This window comes from Peromyscus leucopus, chromosome 19 (genome assembly GCF_004664715.2).
Source record: "Peromyscus leucopus breed LL Stock chromosome 19, UCI_PerLeu_2.1, whole genome shotgun sequence".
In the NCBI taxonomy this organism is placed as follows: Eukaryota; Metazoa; Chordata; class Mammalia; order Rodentia; family Cricetidae; genus Peromyscus; species Peromyscus leucopus.
This window is the reverse complement of record NC_051079.1, coordinates 64,607,499-64,626,077: the sequence shown is the minus strand read 5'-3', so window position 1 is coordinate 64,626,077 and position 18,579 is coordinate 64,607,499. Positions and strand designations below refer to the sequence as shown.

Below are 18,579 nucleotides of genomic sequence, written 5' to 3'. Positions count from 1 at the left end.
TGGGGAGGTAGTGGCACATGTAGCCATTTGGGGTTTCCTCAGTTCTTCTGAGTTGATGTCTGTATATGGCAAGCATAAAAGTTGAACACCAAATGGTTAGTCAGGGAGGAGGATCAGGAAAGCAATGGACAGTGTTTCTGGCCACTGTAGGTCTTTTGTTGTTGTTGTTATTTTATTTTTATTTATGTGTGTGAGTGTTTTGAATGCATGTAAGTATGTGTGCACCACATCTGTGCAGTGCTCACAGAGTCAGAGAGGACATTAAATCCCCTGGAACTGGAGTTACAGGCAGTAGCAATCTCCCCAACATGGGTGCTTGAGCTGAACTTAGGTTCTTTGCAAGATCATCAAGTGCTCCTAGCCACTAAACCATCTCTCTACTGCTCTGGGCGCCATTTTATGCTGAAATACTTGCTCAGTAACAGGGCGTGTCATTGGATTGCCCATCAGTCATCCAAGTGTTCTTTCCTAATTTTGTGCCTCACACCAGAGATTTCTACCAGTTATGGATCTGCTGAGGATCCAAGGGAGAGAAGTTATCTAATGAGACAGGTGACAGAATTGGGGTCCCAAAAGGCTTGAGAATTTGTGGGATGGGCCTAAGATAATGGAATTTGATGGGATAAGGTTCAGGTTCTAACAAGTAGCTTCTCCACTGCAAAATCAAGCACCTAGAAATCAAGTGAACAGTAGGGCAACACCGCTTGAGTGAAGTGTGATTTCTGATGTGGTCTCAGGCCTCATCGATAGAAAAACACCGTCCAAAAAGTAGGTTAGTTTATTCTGGTCTAAAGACAGTGGGCAAAGAGTAGCTAACCAGGGCAAGAAGGGACCTGGGAGCCAGGTGACGTTAGCAGTGACAGGAACAAGTAGAGGTATTTGGCTACAATACAGAACAGCACAGCATCTCCTTCACCCTCCTGAGGGTTGTGTTAGTTCTCACCACCGCAACCAATACCCAACAAAAAGCAGCCTAGGGGAGGAGGGGCTTCTTTTGGACCCAGAAGAATGAGGTCCATCATGGTGGGAAAGCATGGTGGCAGGAGTGGCTTGGTCTGTGTCACTGGCCAGGAAGCAGGAGAAGGACAATTGGTTTTCTCCTTTTTCTCTGTTAGTTCTAGAACTCCAACCCACGGGACGCTGTTTAACAAGTCTTTTTCTGTCCAGCCAGCCAGCTCCCAAATAATGACATGGAGACTTCTTATTAATTACAAAAGCTCAGCCTATAGCTTAGGCTTGTTCTTAACTAGTTCTTATAACTTAAATCAACCCCTTGATATTAATCTACATTCTGTCATCTTGCGTCTTGCACCTCCTGTTTCCTCTCTGTGTCTTCTGGTGTCTCTGCATGCCTAGATTCACCTCCTACTTCTCCCACTCTCTCTGCCTGGAAGTCCCACCTATACCTCCTGCCTAGCTATTGGCTGTTAAAGCTGTGTATTAAACCAATCACAGCAATATATCTTCACACAGTGTACACGTATCCCACAACAATGGGATGAAGTGAGCTGCTGCTCACTTTTAGGGTAGGTCTTCCCTTCTCAATTAAACTTCTCCGAAAAAAGCCTCACAGACATGTGTGGGCCTGTGGGCCTCATTAATGCCTTGGGCATTTCTTTATTTTATGTTTATGAGTGTTTTGCCTGCATATGTATCTGTGCACTACATGTGTGCAGTGCTTGCAGAAGTCAGAAGAAGGCATCGGATCCTCTGGAATTGGAATACCATGAGTGCTGGGAAAGGTCACTGAGCCATCTCTCCAGCCCCTCATCAGGTGTTTCTTAATCCAGTCAAGTTGACAACCCTAGCAAGAGGCTGGACCGTCTCTGTGGAATTCTCTTGAGCACAGGACTGGTGGATAAAGTTAAGGCAGAAGAAGTTTGCTTCTATATTCAGAAGAATTTTATAATCGTTGGTGCTTCTGTCTTGAATCGTATTAAAGCAAACTTTGTGGCTCATTTTGCTGTTAGTGGGAAATCAAAATGGGAAGACAAGAGATCTGAGAGACCCAAATGGATGTTGAGACTGTGTGTGTGTGTGTGTGTGTGTGTGTGTGTGTATTATTTATAACTTCATTTAAACCAACCCTATTAGCAGAGTTTGCATGTATAAAATGCTTGATAATTATTTCATGATTATTTCATTTTTGTGCTAGCAGAAGGCCTGAAGGACAGATTTTCTTATGTCTAAGTTAGAGATGAAAAAAAGATGCCCTAGGAATGGCCCATGACCATGTCTCATGAGTGAACATTAGAGTATGGACACCAGTAGTATTACTGACATGGTAGTTATTATAGAGATGATCAGCTTTTCTTTTCCATAATGACTTGGAATTGAGGCAGAAGCTGTCTGAGATCATTTAGAACATGAGAGTCATTCCTCTAGTGAACCTCCTGCAGATACCTTGCAAAGAGCTGAGAAAAGAGAGCCACTTAAGACATGGGAGCCCATGTTGGCCTCCTAAGAAGGTCGTGCATGTCTCTGACCTTGTCTTCCATTGCAAATGCAAACATCCCAGTACCCTTTTTTCCTTTTGGTCTACTGATGAGGATGTACTGAACAAATTAGTTCTGCCCTTGTAGCAGTGTGTAACACATACTCAAATGCGTGTGCCGAGCCTATCATGGCTGCCCACCAGCAGACTCCCTTCATCCCTTCCCTTCCCATAAACCCCGCCTTTACCAGAGTTAGCCACTCTCCTGACTTCCAGCCCCATCAATGTGTTTTCTCAGAAATGAATCTACTGATGAGAAATCGTTTCACAAAGATGAATGACATGTGACAGTGGACATGGGCTAAGGTTTGCTGTCCTTCCATAGCCCCCCCCCAAATGTTTTATCACTTATATATATTTGGGTGTATCTGTGTCTAGTTACCTGTAAAGGCCAGAAGAGGGTGTCAGATCCCCTGGAGATGGATGGAGTTACAGGCAGTTGTGAGCTGCCTGATATGGGTGCTGAGGACCGAACTCGGGTCCTCTGGAAGAGCAGCCAGTGCTCTTAACCGCTGATCCATCTCTCAAACATATAGGCCCTTTGATGTTTTTGATGCTAAGAGATGTTTTACATAGAGGAAGTATATTCAGTATACAGGGTTACAACCCAGAGCCCTAGGTCTTCTGACGTTTTATAACTTGAGTACAAGGATCGCTTCCTCCCATCACCCCCACGTTCCTCTGGTCTAATGCTCATGAGGAGAGTGGGAGATGTTAACAATGGAAGTATTCTTCTGAAGCAGTGGTTCTCAGCCTTCCCAGTGCTGCGACCCTTCAATACATCTCCTCGTGTTGAGGTGACCTCCCCACACCATAAAATTATTTTTGTTGCTACTTCATAACTGTAATTTTGCTACAGTTATGAATTGTAATGTCAATATCTGATATACAGGATATCTGATATGTGACCCCTGAGAAAGGGTCATTTGACTTCCCAGAGGGTCCGCGACCCGCAGGTTGGGAACTAATGTTCTAAAGCAATGTTTGTTGTTGTGTTTTATTTTTAAAATTTTTCATTTGATTCATATGGGTGGGTTTTTGGAAACTAAAGCAACCTTCCAAATTGTGGAACCCCTGTGGTGTGAAAGAGACCGGAAGAGGGTGAGTTGGGTCTCTGGGAGGGTTGGACACTCTAGCTTGGTTGGGAGGAGCCCAGTGAGTAGCCAGGAGGGAGTTGGAATCAGGTCAGATTGGAGCAAGTAGAGGGCAGATGGAAGTGCCTCATTGTGCTGTGCGCATGCATCTTTCAAGAACTTTCTTTAAAGTTATTTACTAGTTATTTACTTACCTTGAATTAAATGATTAGAATATTTTCGTGAAGGCTTTTGTTTCCTCTCTTAGGGTGACAAATGACAGTTGTCAAAATCTCCCCAAGATATATCAGCAGCGGCTACGACCCAAAACCTCAGCAGGGAAGACAGGGGACACCAGATCTGTCAAGGAGCATCCTAAACAGGTCGAGATGACTGCTTGATGTCGGTAATACCACACTTGGCTGATAAACGGCCTCAAGAAAAATCATTTATTTCTTTGTTTTTTGAATTTCTCTTTTTAAAAATTGCTGAATGATTTAATTAAACTGCAGTGGTCCCTGAATACAATAAGACATTTTAGTAGGCTGGAGGAAAAAAAAAAAAGAAAGAAAAAGAAAAAGAAATGGAGAGATTCCTAAATCTGCTAGCTCTTTCTCTAGTTTCAGCTCGGGTGAGGTTATTGGACCGTTTGGGGCTGGCTGGTAAGATTCTCATGGCTGAGATAAGTGCAGAAAGCAGGTCTTCCCATCCCAGACATGTCCTCCAGCTCCCCAGTGTGGTCCGGAACCGCTGAGATAGAGTGGGATCTCCTGCTGGGTTCCTGCAAAGCATGTAGGGTTAGTCCTCACCCCATACCGCAACACTAGACGGGAGAGGGAGCAAGAGAAGTGGGCCCAGCAGATGAGTGAAATCAATGGCTCCTGCCGCAGGAGATCTACGTCCAGAACCTTCTTATCTAGGACAAAACATTCCAGGTATTAAAGAAAAAGGACCAGTGGAGACTGAGAAAAGGTGCCGAAAAGGTTAATGCTGAGGACTGGTGGGATGGAAAGAAGTGACTGTGGGCATCAGTTGACTTGACAAGGGTCTGTGGCTGTTCCCGAGGCAGAAGGGAGGGGATGTGGGGGGACAGGGGAGTTCCACAGGAGGCTGGGGGACTCTGCTGACTCCCCAGACTTGGCAGCCTTGGCCAGAGGAGAAAAGGACAAGTGGGAGTGGGCTGAGTACCGGTGTTTTTGCACAGGCAGGGCTGCTTAGAACCCATGGTCTGGAGTCTTCTCAGCCTCTGGGATTAGCTCCCTCCTGTGGTATGGGGACATGATTAATTCGTCCTGTAAATCTGAACGAAATTGGCCAGATTGTCATTTTACAGAAGTGGTATCCAGCATTTGGTTTTGCATGGGGCACTCAGAGCCAGGGTCTCAGCTGCTTCCACATCTAGCTTCTCACAGTCTTCCTTTTTCTCCAGGAGAGTGTCAATAACACCCAGGTAGAGAGTGCTGACTTTGGCCTAAACATATCAAAAATCCACAAAGACGGCACCGAGGAAAAGGCCCACCCACGGAGAGTAAGTGGAACTCCGGGTTCTAGGATGGAAAGGGGAGTTTGTTTCTCTCTAGAAAAGGGAAAAGAAAGCACATGATGTTTGCTGAACATGCAAGAGAAAACAAAAGTATTAAAGGTTGGCTGTGAGGTAAGAGGACTATCCTGTGAGGATCAGAAACCTGGAATGTCATTCTGATCTGCCCTCTCCTTTCTGGAAGGATGATCTAGAGTGTCCTTCTCTAGGGACCACAGGCTCCTCATTTGCAAATGGAATGTTCAGAAGAGAGAGGGTTCTATGTTCTTTTCAGCTGAAAAATTCAGTGATTAGCTGGGGTGTAATCAGGTGATAGAGTGCCTTCCATTCACAAAACTCTGTATTTGCTCCCCAGCATCAAAATGGGTTAAGAAAACACAAATACCCCCGCGATGACAAAATAAACGTTGGTGTGCGGCATTATAGTGAGCCAGCGGAGGACAGCCTGGAGGGCCCCATGTCACTGTTTTTGGCCAAGGGCAGTTTGATGCCCTTCTGCTTGGAAGTTCAGCTCCAGACTTCAGTGTAATTCTTTGTGAACCATGAAAACTAGTCTGTTTAGAGCTGATCCTGTGCTTAATAGATATTCTGCTCTCCTCCTCCTCCTCCTCCTCCTCATCATCATCCTTTTCTTCCTCCTTCTTGGTTTTTGTTGTTGTTGTTGTTTTGAGACAGGGTCTCACTAGCTGGCATAGAACTCACTATATAGACCAGGCTGGCCTCAAACTCACAGAGATCCACCTGCCTCTGCCTCCCGAGTGCTGGGATTAAAGGTGTATACCACTAGTTATTTCTGCCTTTTTTTTCCTGATGAAACTCTGGTCTGGCTTTGTAAATAATAGTTTCTCCAAGAGGAAAGTCCTGGACGGGGTGGATGTAACAGGTGGGGTAGTGGACCTTTGGTAAGGAAGAGCACCTCAGGGTCCTCTTGAGAGGCCCTCCAGGCTGTCCTTTGTTAACGCTTCTCCTTCAGTCAAGCTGTTGAACCATGGGCTGCTGGGTTAGCTCTGGCCTGCCTTTAGACAAACTGACCCCTGTGGTGTGTGCTGGAAGGTCTACCAGGCCCACTGGCCTGCAGAGCATGGGGACTGCCTTACCGGCCTGCAGCTCCCGGGAGGCCTCAGTGAAGTGACCGCTGTGGGAGATGGCGCCTTTGCCTCCCACCAGAGCTGCTCCAGGCAGTCCTCACTGTCCTTGTCAAATTCTTAGTCCCCTGGGGTGTGTCTGGCAGGTTTGTGGCTTTAGTCTCTTGTGAATGTCTCACACTGGTATAAACAGGTGCCTCTGAGTGAGTCACGGGGAAGGGACTACTTAACCCAGCACTTAACCTTTGAAATAGTCTGGCTATAAATTCTGTTTCTAGCAGAAATGGCTTCAGGGTAAAAGGTAGATAGATTTTCTTTCCCCTCCTTGATTTTCCAATGTTCCTGGGTTGAGTGACAGTGCCTAGTTTTCCCCCCAGAGGGTCTCTCATCACCATGTTAGAGACTCGAGCTCGGATTCTGGTACCCTGCTGAAGATGTCAAAAGTGTGATGTTCTTTGGAGCACAGGCTTGGGAGTCAGCTTGCCCAAGTCCACAGTGCTACAGTGGTCAGGTTGTGGTCAAGCCTTATGTCTTGTTTTGTTTTCTAATCTGTACGATGGGAAATATAACACCGCCTGCTTTACATATGGGAGTGACAGGAGAGCGCATGTCTTGGCTGCCACATAGTGAACACTCAGTAAACCCTGGTGATTGTAAGTGTGTCCTGCCTGCTCTGTTGATTTCCTCTCCTGACTCTACCGAAAACAGCGCCAGGAGCTGGGAAGATTATGCTAGTTCCTCTGTGTTGTCACCAAATGCCAAAAGCCTGACAGACGCAACTTAAGGAAGGGAGGAGATGGCTTCCTGCTTCCGGGGATGGCCATCGTGGCGGGCAAGGCGTGGTGGGGTGACTAGGCGTGGCAGCTAGGCATGGCAGGGTGGCAAGGCATGGCAGGGTGGCTTGGCGTGGCAGGGTGGCAAGGTGTGGCAGGACTGCTTCTGTCTGTGGTAGTGAGAGCTTGTGGTTGAAGTCCTTCCGTGGTATCCAGCCAGGACGCAGAAGCTAGACTAGAGTCAGAGGTAAGTGTAACCTGCAAAGGGCTGCTGGTACTGACCAATGTCTGCCAGGCAGGCACCGTGTCCCAAAGGTTCTGCAGCCTCTGAAAAGAGTGCCACCAGTGCCACTTAGGACCAGATATTCAAATTCGTGACACTATGGAAGACATTTCAGAATCAAACATAATTGCAAATATCTGGGTCTGAGTCCTGGCCTCAGTCATTGTTACTTGTGGCCCTGGGCAAATTGCTTAACTCCCTTGGCTTCCCTTCACAGAAGCAAAATTAAAATGTCACTCACCACCACCAGCAGGGGTGATTGTAGCCTGAGAACCTTGCATACCTGTTTTGTCCCAGGCCATCCTCTACTCAGCACACAGGGCCGATCTTTATCCGTGTCCCAGTGGGCTCTTCCTGCGTATGTGATGTTTTAAAGGCATGTGGTCAGACAGGGCAAGTAGCCAGTGAGTGTCAGGGATGCAGAACAGCCACGCATTTTACTCATCTAACTCCATTCTGAAGGATTATTTAGTTTTGTATTTTTACACAGTCCTGACTTTTGTACATCATCGTGCTCAGCAGCAGTTCAGCTTTCTCTTAAGACGAAGTTTGCCTGACACACAAGGACATAAACACGTAGCTACTAAGGCTACTCCGCTCTCGTGTGCTTATGGCTTCAATAACCATTGCTTCCTTTTAGGGCCAAATCATTGACTTCCGGGGGCTGCTCACAGATGCCATCAAAGGAGCCACCAATGAACTTGCCTTGAACACTTTCGAATGTAACCCAGACCCTTCAGTAAGTGACCAACATATGTTCCTTCACTTTCAAACCGCCCAAATCTCGGGGAACTTCTGGAAGTATCACCCCGAGTCCAGAGAACTGTGAAATCTAGTCAAAGGTCATTGCAACCATCACCGTTTACTTCTCCAGGATCCTGTTTTTCTTCCTGAATTATGAAGCAGTTCTGTAACGCCAGCCTCTCTGCTCCTCTCACCAGGAACGATTGCTGAAACCTCTGAGTGCATTTATTGGCATGAACAGTGAGATGCGAGAATTGGCAGCCGTGGTGAGCCGGGTAAGATCTGCTATTCAATTCACAAATTTATGGAGGCAGACCAGGGCTCCTGGAGCATTGTGGGCTGCTTCTTTTATTAATAACAATAAATATGATCATTTATTTATAAAGTGCCCCCACTTGCAGAGGCACTCATATTGTTTAGAGGCACAATAATGCATGATAAATAAATTATAGAATCATAAAATTACAATAGAAAAAGCCCACCATCCTACTATAGGGGCCAAGAAAACAGACAGCAAAAAAAGATACAGAATGGAAGGGACAGGTGAAAGGCTTTCTGGCGGGCCCTAGAGCTGAGGAAAGAGGGTTCTAAGAAAAGCAAGGAGCATACGTGTGTTTTGTTTAAAGAGCCACAGTCTGGAAATACAGGGTCTGGGAGCGTAATGACCTCACGCTTGGAAATTTCCATGAGCAAAACAAGATTTGTAAGAAAGATTTTTACCATGAGGCTACAGATACTTCAAGCTTGCACTCTGGAACCCAAAGGCAGTGAAAATTAATGGCCAGTGACGCAGCCCTGAAATCAATTGACCTGTATTTGATTTCTAGAGCCTTCTCTTTCTAGCTATATCGTTTTAGGCAAGCTTTTTGAGATAAGAATAGATTATTGATTACAGAAGACTCTCTAATTTCCACTGATCTCAATTTAATTGAAGACTGAAACTGAGGTAGGGTCAAGAAGATGCTTAAAAATCCTCCAAAAAGTGCCCAGTTGCTGGGATGCAAGGGTGTTGGAGCCTCTCTGCTCGGTCAGCAGAGGTCCACTGCAAACCCAGAGGCCTGCAGACAGCGGGGAGTGACCTGGGCTCAGGCTTACCTCAAGAGACTCTGGTTGCCTGGATGAGTATGGATGAGTGCACCTGGAGAGCATGAAGGAAAGGATGGGGAAGAGGGGCTGGAAGGCACTCAGAGCACAGGTGGGGTGGAGGGAGGGGCAGGGTTCTAGAGGAAGGGGCCCTGAGCAGTATCCAGAATGGAGAATTGGGCAGAGAGATGAGAACCTTGGAATGGCGTCCCTCTCAGGGTGGCAGGTGACCTGTGTGCTGATAGGTAGTTTCAGTGAGGTGGATGGTGGAGAAGAGGAGCCAGCTGTGAGGTTTTCACAGGGAAGCAGGATCAAGATTAAGCTGGGTCAGGATGTACAAGGAAGCAGAGGCTAGAGCTTCTCATAGCCACAGAAATCCAGTCTCCCTCCTGTTTTTGCAAAAGGACAGCGTGACTGAAGTTCGAAGCAGAGCATGGAAGTGACCTGAAAGGACCCCACACTGCTGGAGGAGGTGACACAGCTCCCTAGGGGGCTTCCAGTGGTGGGAGGATCATTACTTCATGAGGCAGACCTGTTGAGTTGTGACAGGTGGCTCTGGAGGCATATAGGGAAGAACTTTGGGAATAATAAGGTTGGGAAATCAAACACCATCCCGGTGTCATCTCTAGACTATGGAGAGAAAGACACTTATCTATGGATCCTCATTGTGTGCCATGATTTCCTAAGAAAGGCCTTAATAAGAGATGCGTGCTCTCCCCAAGTTTTGCAAGCCTGAGTCAGGTGTGATAGAATCCCTGTCATGCCGGTACTCAGAGGGGACAAAGCAGGAGGACCCCAACCACACAGTGAATTCCAGGCCAGGGGTACAGAGTGAGACCCTCTCTCAAAACACAGAAGACTGGGTTCTTTATCTACCACCCTGTCCAGCAATGGATGATAAACACTATGTGTGACTCAATCATTCCTAATAAATACTTTTTCTCAGTAAAGTGGAACTCCTGGTGGAGAACCCTGGGGGTAGGGGAGATAGACGTAGGACCATAACATCTTATGCCATTGTGAAAACATACTTTACTATATTTGAAACATGTGCACATATCACTTATTTAATAAAAAAAAAAAACACAAAATAAGTAGATAGAGAAACAGTTTCTAGACGTGTTCTTTTAGTCAGAATGACACAGGAAAGGACCTTAAAAAAAAAAAGTAGTACTCCAGACATTGTTTGCCTGAAATAGCTCCTTCAAGAAGGGCCCCTGAGTGACTGTTCAGAGGCGTCTTGTGAAATTGAAATTGGGAAACTGTAAATTAGTTATCAGTAAAAGCTACTTAATTGATTGCCCTAGGGTAGTTGCTGCAGGCTCTCCTGTAAGAGGGGAACTGCAGGCACGCGGTTGTTGGCCTCCTTGAATGTTGCAGAGGCAATCGCTCCAGCTGGAAGCTGGGAATGCTCACTGGGGAAAACGGAAATTGGTTTCAGGGGAGCGTGGGAGAAGCATCTCTTTGCAACAAATTACAAAAGCATTTGCCAGATCAAACAGCTAGACAGACCAGACGCCCAGCATCAGTAAGGACATGTTTTTCTCTAAAAATTAGGATAATTTGAAGGCACTTCTTGACTGTGGTCATAAATCAGCAGAGGTTGCTATTGACTAATGGCAGGCATAGCTCACTGCTAGACACTCCTTCCCCTCAAAAGTACCATATTATACTATCAATATTTTCTTTGGGGAAAATCATTGACTACTTTCCATCTCTTTGGTAAACTAACCCCAAATTATAATGTATGTATACATGTTATAATACTTATGAAACTTTTTTTTTTATCACCAGCACATTATATTCTATTAAGTAAGGTGTTCTTTGCTGCCATGTTTATTCCAGAAGTAGAAGAAAATGTTAGTTTTAACAAAACAATCAAATGCACATTGCAGGACATTTATCTCCATGATCCCAACATAAAATGGAATGACATTATTGGACTGGATGCGGCCAAGCAGTTAGTCAAAGAAGCCATTGTGTACCCAATACGGGTAAGTATGGGAAACCATGTTTCTGATCGCTATCAACTGGACAAGCTGTGTCAGGAAGGGAAGGCATGGTGCCTTATCAGTTTTACGTTAGCCTTTGACTGGGCCACACTTGGTCAGTGCTGGAGCATCAAGCCCAGTCCACGCTACACCAGGGCAAGTCTGTTCCACAGCTGTAACTCTTGCAGAGGCCCTGGGTAGGTGCCCGGCAACACTTCAGGTGGCTCACAATCACCTATAACTCCAGTTCCAGGGCATCCGGTGCCTTCTTCCGGTCTCCTCAGGTACTTGTGCAGACTACCACACACAAAAACAAATCTTTTTTAAAGGTCACATTCTATATTGGTTTTAAAGCAAATGTCTGCTCAGTGGTAACTGAAGACCTAAGACATTGTGGAATGTAACTTTTCAGATGCTAAACACTAACCCATTAGCTTGCCTCCCTAACAGTATGCTAAAAGAGTAGACGTACCTCCCAGAAGAGAGGCCTCTCACTTTTGTTTTTTAGATTCCTCTCAGTTCTAAAATGCCCCCCCCCCTTGCCATCAAGGGCTTTGTCTCAGCTAGATAGACAGTCCCTTTCAGAGCCATGGCCAGCAGGGCCAGCATGCTGTTCTTATCACTTACTTCTGACCATTTTCTACATACCTCACAAAATAGTTAGACAGAAAAAGCAGTACTCTTCAAGAGGGGTGAGGAGACGGTCAGAGTATGGCACAGTGTTTGCTATCTGACAAACTACCCTACTACTCAGGGCCTTAAAACAACACTCATTAAAACATAAATACACTTGTCATTCTGTGGGTGGGTAGTTTAGGCTCAACCCAGCCAGGCTTCCTCATCTGTTTCCACATGGTATCATTTGCCTGGCACTATCACATGCCCAGGGCGTCAGTGGTTGGGAAGATTGGGTGAAAAGTTGGGATGATGTGCAGCCGAGCTTTTTCCATGTGACTGCATCCTGTTACAAGCAAGTTCAGCCTTGTTCACAGGTTCTTAGACAGAGGGAAGAAAGATCAAGTGTTAGTGCGAGAGCTTTTTCATAGCCCCTCTTCCATTTGTTCATCTTAATTTTCAAATCACTTTTTATATTTTATAGCGTCACATTGGGCAAGGTCAGAGGGCCAGGAACCAGATGGAGAACTGTACTTTCCTCTGTTAGAAGCAACTATGCAGAATTTGGGGCTAGCGTCTATAATTTCCTAAGGCCAGGATTACATACTCATTAAAACAACAACAACAACAACTCTATATTGCTACCTCTGATTCCATGAAGCTCTTGACTTTAGGATACTTTCATTCTAAGGGAACAAAAAACATTAAATTCAGATTATCTTTCTCCTTTCCTCCTTCTTCTGCTCAGGTAGGAGTGAGAAATACATTCAGAACTAAGAGTGAAGCCATAGCACAGGACGTTTAGGAAGGACAGAGCATTTCACTGGCATTCTGGATATGTTACTTTCTCATTATTCTGGGGAACAAACCCACAGCCTTTAACACGGTAGGCAAGCGAGCTACACAAAGCTGCAGCCCCTCCCCCTGTTCTGGACATGTTTTTCCATCGTATTGTACCCGCCATAGGCGATGGTGTTGCGTTTGCCATCAGCTCTAGTGAGACACTAAGAACACGTAGTAATTTCACTACTGTTTCCCTCCCCCCTGTCATCTACCAGTCCTGTCCAGATCCTAGAAGGTTTGAACTTGAACTAATAGAAGAGACTCACCTGAAATCTGTGAGCATCCTCTGAGACTCAGTGTCCCCGGCCTCTACAGCAGGCTTCACCATTGACCATCACATGGGCATACACCTTTATGGGTCGGTTCTAGGCGTCATCTTGGATTTTTGTCTTCTTTACAATTTTAAAATGAGCTAAATGTTCCACATAGAGCTCTCAGAGGGAAAGGAAATTATATGCATAAGAAATAACTATTGTCGTGGGCAGTGGTGGCTCACGCCTTTGATCCCAGTACTCGGGAGGCAGAGACAGACGGATCTCTGTGAGTTCGGATCTCTGTGAGTTCGAGGCCAGCCTGGTTTACAGAGTGAGTTCCAGGACAGTCAGGGCTACACAGAGAAACCCTGTCTCAGAAAAAAAAAGAAAGAAAAAGAAATAAATATTGCCACAGAGGAGAAAATACCCGCATATACCTTTCTTTCTCTTGTTTGTTTGTTTATTTATTTATTTATTATTCATTCATTTATTGCTTTCCAGAAGCCACAAAAATTAAGTCAGACATTTTTACCCAGTGTGACAATGCCACTGGGACAAACAAGATACACTCAAAGGAGCAGACCTTAGAAAAGGGGGCCTGAGCTTTGGAGTGGCTGTTTCTCAGGAACTCCTGCCCTGCCTGCTAAGGCCGGGCGGGTTGGTATATTCATACTCATCTTGTTCTTTGTTCTCCAAGTACCCTCAGCTCTTTACAGGAATTCTCTCCCCTTGGAAAGGACTGCTGCTTTACGGCCCTCCAGGTAAATGCATCTTTCTGTTCTGCCCAGTCCTCGGGATGAAGGATGCCCGTGGGAGACGTCAGTGAGGCCAGCCAGGAGCAGAAGCCCCCGCTCATGTTTGTCCTCATGTGTCCCCAGGTACAGGAAAGACTTTACTGGCCAAAGCGGTGGCCACTGAATGCAAAACGACCTTCTTTAACATTTCTGCATCCACCATTGTCAGCAAATGGAGAGGAGATTCAGAAAAACTTGTCCGGGTAAGAATTCTTAACATTTTTATAAATCAGTTTTCTAGAATACCAAAGTACAAAGCTATGTTAGAGCTTATTTGTTTAAGGTGATATATATGTTAGACTCTACTCGGATCATGACTACCGAAAGCCCAGGAAGTGGATTTAACTGTCATGTGTGGATATTAATCATATTGCCATCAGCAAAACATGGACTCTCTTCTTCTGGAATTTTACCAACAGCCCTTTTTTGATTCACACAATTTAGGAATAAAAGCTAGAATAAAAGTCTCTAAAGTGGCCTACTCTTTCCTCCACTCAAGAACCATTCATTATTAAGCGCCTACAGTATATCCAGTCAACGTTTAGTGAGAGGCCGCTGCTGTGTGCCAGACCCGACAGAAAGTACTCTGTGGAGGAATCGAGAGACTTACACCTTAATTATTCTTTCCGATGTTCTGAGCAACTTTTCTTCTCTGCTCATGCCTGTGCACTGTGTTCTTTACTTGAAGGCCATTCCCATCTTTACAGTATCTCATTCCTGGCTCACAGCATCTCTTACACTGTAACACTTTGCTGTATCTTCCTGTCGCCCTAAGAGAACAGCTGCTTATGATGTACACCTCACCATAAAGGGGGTCCTTGCCAGAAATCCTGTTAGACTATAGCCTGCTGTGTGAGGACTGATAAGTAATCAATACTAAGTGAATGTAAAATATACTTTCTGAAAAGAAATTATCCTAAAGTATTACTCTGGAATTATGTTCCCTCCAAAAGCTAATTTCCAAATGATTATAGACTGCTTGGAAGACATAATGGAATATTTTAGAAGGGTTTGTTAAAAAAATAAAACCATATCTATTATTTATTACTTTGACTACTTATTTATTCATTTTTTTTTTTTTTTAAGTTTTTCCAGACAAGGTTTCTCTGTGTAGCTTTGCACCTTTCCTGGAACTCACTTGGTAGCCCAGGCTTTCCTTGAACTCACAGAGATCAGCCTGGCTCTGCCTCCCGAGTGCTGGGATTAAAGGCATGCGCCATCACCGCCCGGCTCATTCCTCCTTTTTCTGGGGATTAAATGCAGGCCTTTCACATGCCAGGCAAGTGCCATAATACTAAATTAGCCCTGAGCCCCTTGATACTGTTTTCAAGTTGTTTCAAATGTTTAGGTTTTTATGAATTTTTATCAACCCCTCAACATTGTCTTTCTTTCCTGTTGTTCTGTTTATTGTAGTGGTGCTGTTTTGAGACAAGATCTTTTTGTACATGTAGTCCAGGCTGGCCTTGAACTCATGATCCATATGCTGGGATCACCTCATTCTCCTAGGTGCTGGGATTATAGATGTATACCACCATGCCTGGATCAAGATGAAATCTGTGAAAATATATATCTACATTTTCTGCTTTGATCTTTATCTTGAGGCTATCTCAGGTCACACTTGATCTTAGCCAAAAGTCCGAGAAGTGATCTATCTCAGGTCACATCCCCAGGGATTCCTGCTTATCTGCGCCTGCACGTGTGCATCTCCAGAGTTCTGGTTAGCTCAACTTCAAAGAGCTGAGATTTAATTAACTGCAATCATTATCAACCTAAAACTGTTTGGGATGTGTGTGTTTAATTTCTGTGTGTCGAGTAACAGCAATACAACTCACAAAAGATGCCCTTCCCTGAATAGTATAGATTCATGTCCTGTCACAAAAAGTGTTTTGAACCATGAGTACAAGACATTGCAAGGTGCTGAAAGAAAGATCCCAGACTCCCTGGACGAACGTTAGGTGGACAGACATGTACATTTGTATATTTCATGAATAACCTCAACAGAGATGGAAAGAAGATGTTTCTTGTTTAGTGTTGAATGGCTAGAAATGCCAGTCACAAGAATGCTCCCTTCTCTGCATTTTATTTAGTTCCTTTTTTTTTCTGCTTTAGTATTATTCCAGGAGTGAGGCAATGCTCCCTCTCCCAGTTCTCCATCTCTTTCACCACATATTTAAAAGAATAAATCTGGCTTTATGAAAAATGCATGAGAACATACATTTCTTTGATTTGGAATATATGAACTCATATCCTCCTATTCACGTGGCAGGCACCTCACTGAATGAGCCATCTCCCAGGCCCCTAATTTGAGCATTTTACAAGTTACTTTAGAAGATACTTATATTTCTTTTTTCTTATGAAAAATATATTTTAATTTAAATATTTGAAAAAATATTCAAGAGGAAACTGGAAACTTCTGCCAGTCTTGAAGGATCTTATCTTATGTCCTTGTGGAGGTTACTTTTTCCTCGTTCTTTGAGATTTGGGGAAGATCCTCACCTGGAGAGTGTTAGTCATTCTGTCAACTTCTCCTTCCTGTAAAGGTTTTTAGAGAGAGCAAACCCTTTAGGACCTTCCCCTAAATCAGAAAAACGTTTTCTCCCATTGGTTGCTCTTTCTATTCCAATTAAGGAGTTATTTATAGGGAACCTTTGGGCTGTGAACCCCCTCCTCTCCTAATGCTGCTGTCTCTTAGGAGTTGAACACTATTGAATAGCTGAGTGATCTCTTTAGCAAATGCATACACCTGTTGCTGATTACATCTCCCTCCCCCAGATGATTTAACTTCCTCCAAGCACCTCTGGACATTTTAGACTAATGCTTCTAGAAGCACTTACCAGGGTTCTATTTATTCTCTGGGAATGGAAACTTCGTAATCTGAGCAATGTGGAGACCTAAGTTCTAAGCGCAGCTAGTTCTTCTAACTTCATGTTTAGGAGCCCCTCGGTCTCCTACACCCGACTAAGCTCCTTAAAACTGTGTGTAGGTCTGATAGAGGGTTCTACTATCCTCCTTTTCATCGTGTAGATGGCTGCTATTGTAGTCACCTTTAAAATCAGGTATAATTGGGCCTCTCTGTCTGTGACAGGAAGAAAAGTTATTTGCTCCTAATTAGCTGGTCTACAGTGTATGAGAGAGGTGTGAGTGATAAGCTTGCCAGAACTGCCCTTTGTTTCATGACTTAGCTGGGGAAGTGTGAACAAATGTGTATCCACCCAGAGAGGGCACTGGAGAATTCTATTCAAGGGTCAACCAGGGAGTTTTTGGAGCATAGGTGAGTGGTCATGGAAGTAAAGGCATCTGCACCACCAAAAAGGTCCCCAAGCTTAGGTGCTGATTCATGGAGGCTGCATACCTGCTGCTCCCTGAACAACCTGCAGGGAGCTCCACCAATCATAGAATCTCCTCTCTGTACCGGTTGTTCATGCTTCTACAACCAGAGGATCAGCCTTGTAAATCTTGTGTTTCAGGAGCTCGCTGAGCCCTGTGAATTCCTCTTACTCCCCTAGCCTGTAAATTCCCTTTATTCTCTGAGCCTTGTAAATTCCCTTTATTCTTTGAGTCTCATAAGTTCCCTTTATTTCCCAAGCCTGTGAGTTCCCTCTAGTTGCTGAGTCTTATAAGTTCCTTTACTTTCTAAACCTAGAAAGTTCCCTTTATTCCTGGAGCCTTGTAAATTCTCTGAGCCTTGTAAATTCCCTTTACTTCCTGAGCCTTTTAAGTTCCCTTTACTTCCTGATCCTGTAAGTTTCCTTTATTTTTTGACTCTCCTTAGCTTCCCTCCTTTGTCTAGGAAGGGATATTTCAATTAAGGAAATTCTTAGTTTATGAGAAGGAGCCAGGTCCTATGAACCAGGATTCTGGCACAGGGAAGTGCTGACACATCACCTTGGACTCACCATGCCTGAGTCATAGGGATGAGAGAGATTTCCTCCTTAGTGTCCAGAGGCTTGGAAGGATGTTCTGCCGAGGCTCCTGAAAGCCAGGCTCTAGCTTTTCAAAACCCTCTTACTGTCCTGGGATGCTTTCCTTATACTGAGTGAAATGGAGAATAAATCCCCCATGGCAACTGAAGAATCTCTGCTCTTTCCCATATCTCTGCCACATTCTCTAATCAACCAGTAAAGAATTGTATATGGTGCTCAAGAGATCAGTTGCAGGATTAAAAAAAAAAAAAAAGATTTAGCTCTTTTTACTGTTCACCACCACTATATCTCCCTGTCGAGTTCTTTATTATTGGTTTTTATGTCTGTTCTTTTGCTGGCTGCTTTCTTGTTCTTGTTCAGTCTGTAATATTTTACTCTGGAACAGAACATCATATTCAATCAAAAATTGCTTTTGAGAATCTGCTCCTCTAGTATTTGAGAGGCAGAGCAGAAGGATCACTCCGAGTTCACTGGCCAACCTGAGTGATACTGTGAGTTCCTGTCTAGCTTAAGCCGTTTCAAGACAACAAAACCCAGCAACATTAACAAACAAACAAAGAAAAAAAGTGTTCAAAGAACATGATCCTAGCCATCAGTGTTGAGGTAGGTTGGGGGCCCCCGTGGAATCACTCGGGGAGCCAAGAAGGACATTTTCAGTTTGTTATCCACGACTGTCCTTTTCCTGAATTTCTTCCTTCTGAGAATAATCCTGTTGTGCCCAATGATGAAAGGGGAAGTTACTACATGATCTTATATATTTTAAGGATGTTTGTGTCCACTGGAAATGTGTGATTGGCAGGTGTCCCTGGGGGTTAACTAGTCAATTAGAAGCTTGGGAACTAAGTTTTGTCTTCAGCTCTCATCTTTAGTAACCTGGAACTAGCTACCCACTCTCTCTGGCTCTAATTTTATCAAATGATAAATGGAAATAATTGGACCATCCAGCCCCCTAGGGTAGAACTAGGGAGAAATAACAGTGATGGTTATAAAGCTGCCTCAGAGTGCTGGTATAGAACAAGTACTTAGTATTATAACACTTCTAAACTTTTAATCTGGGACTATTTGAGGGCTTAAGTTGAAGTGT

General features: G+C 44.5%; 1 protein-coding gene across 1 annotated transcript in view; it reads left to right on the top strand.

The window, feature by feature from the left end:
• Positions 1 to 18,579, top strand: part of Katnal2 (katanin catalytic subunit A1 like 2) — a 71,125-nt gene that overhangs the window by 31,648 nt on the left and 20,898 nt on the right. Inside the window, exons 5-11 of the mRNA XM_028871957.2 lie at positions 3,836 to 3,950; positions 4,997 to 5,095; positions 7,889 to 7,987; positions 8,190 to 8,267; positions 10,971 to 11,069; positions 13,476 to 13,539; positions 13,657 to 13,775. Coding sequence (XP_028727790.1) covers positions 3,836 to 3,950; positions 4,997 to 5,095; positions 7,889 to 7,987; positions 8,190 to 8,267; positions 10,971 to 11,069; positions 13,476 to 13,539; positions 13,657 to 13,775 — 673 coding nt within the window. The remainder of the gene's footprint in view (positions 1 to 3,835; positions 3,951 to 4,996; positions 5,096 to 7,888; positions 7,988 to 8,189; positions 8,268 to 10,970; positions 11,070 to 13,475; positions 13,540 to 13,656; positions 13,776 to 18,579) is intronic.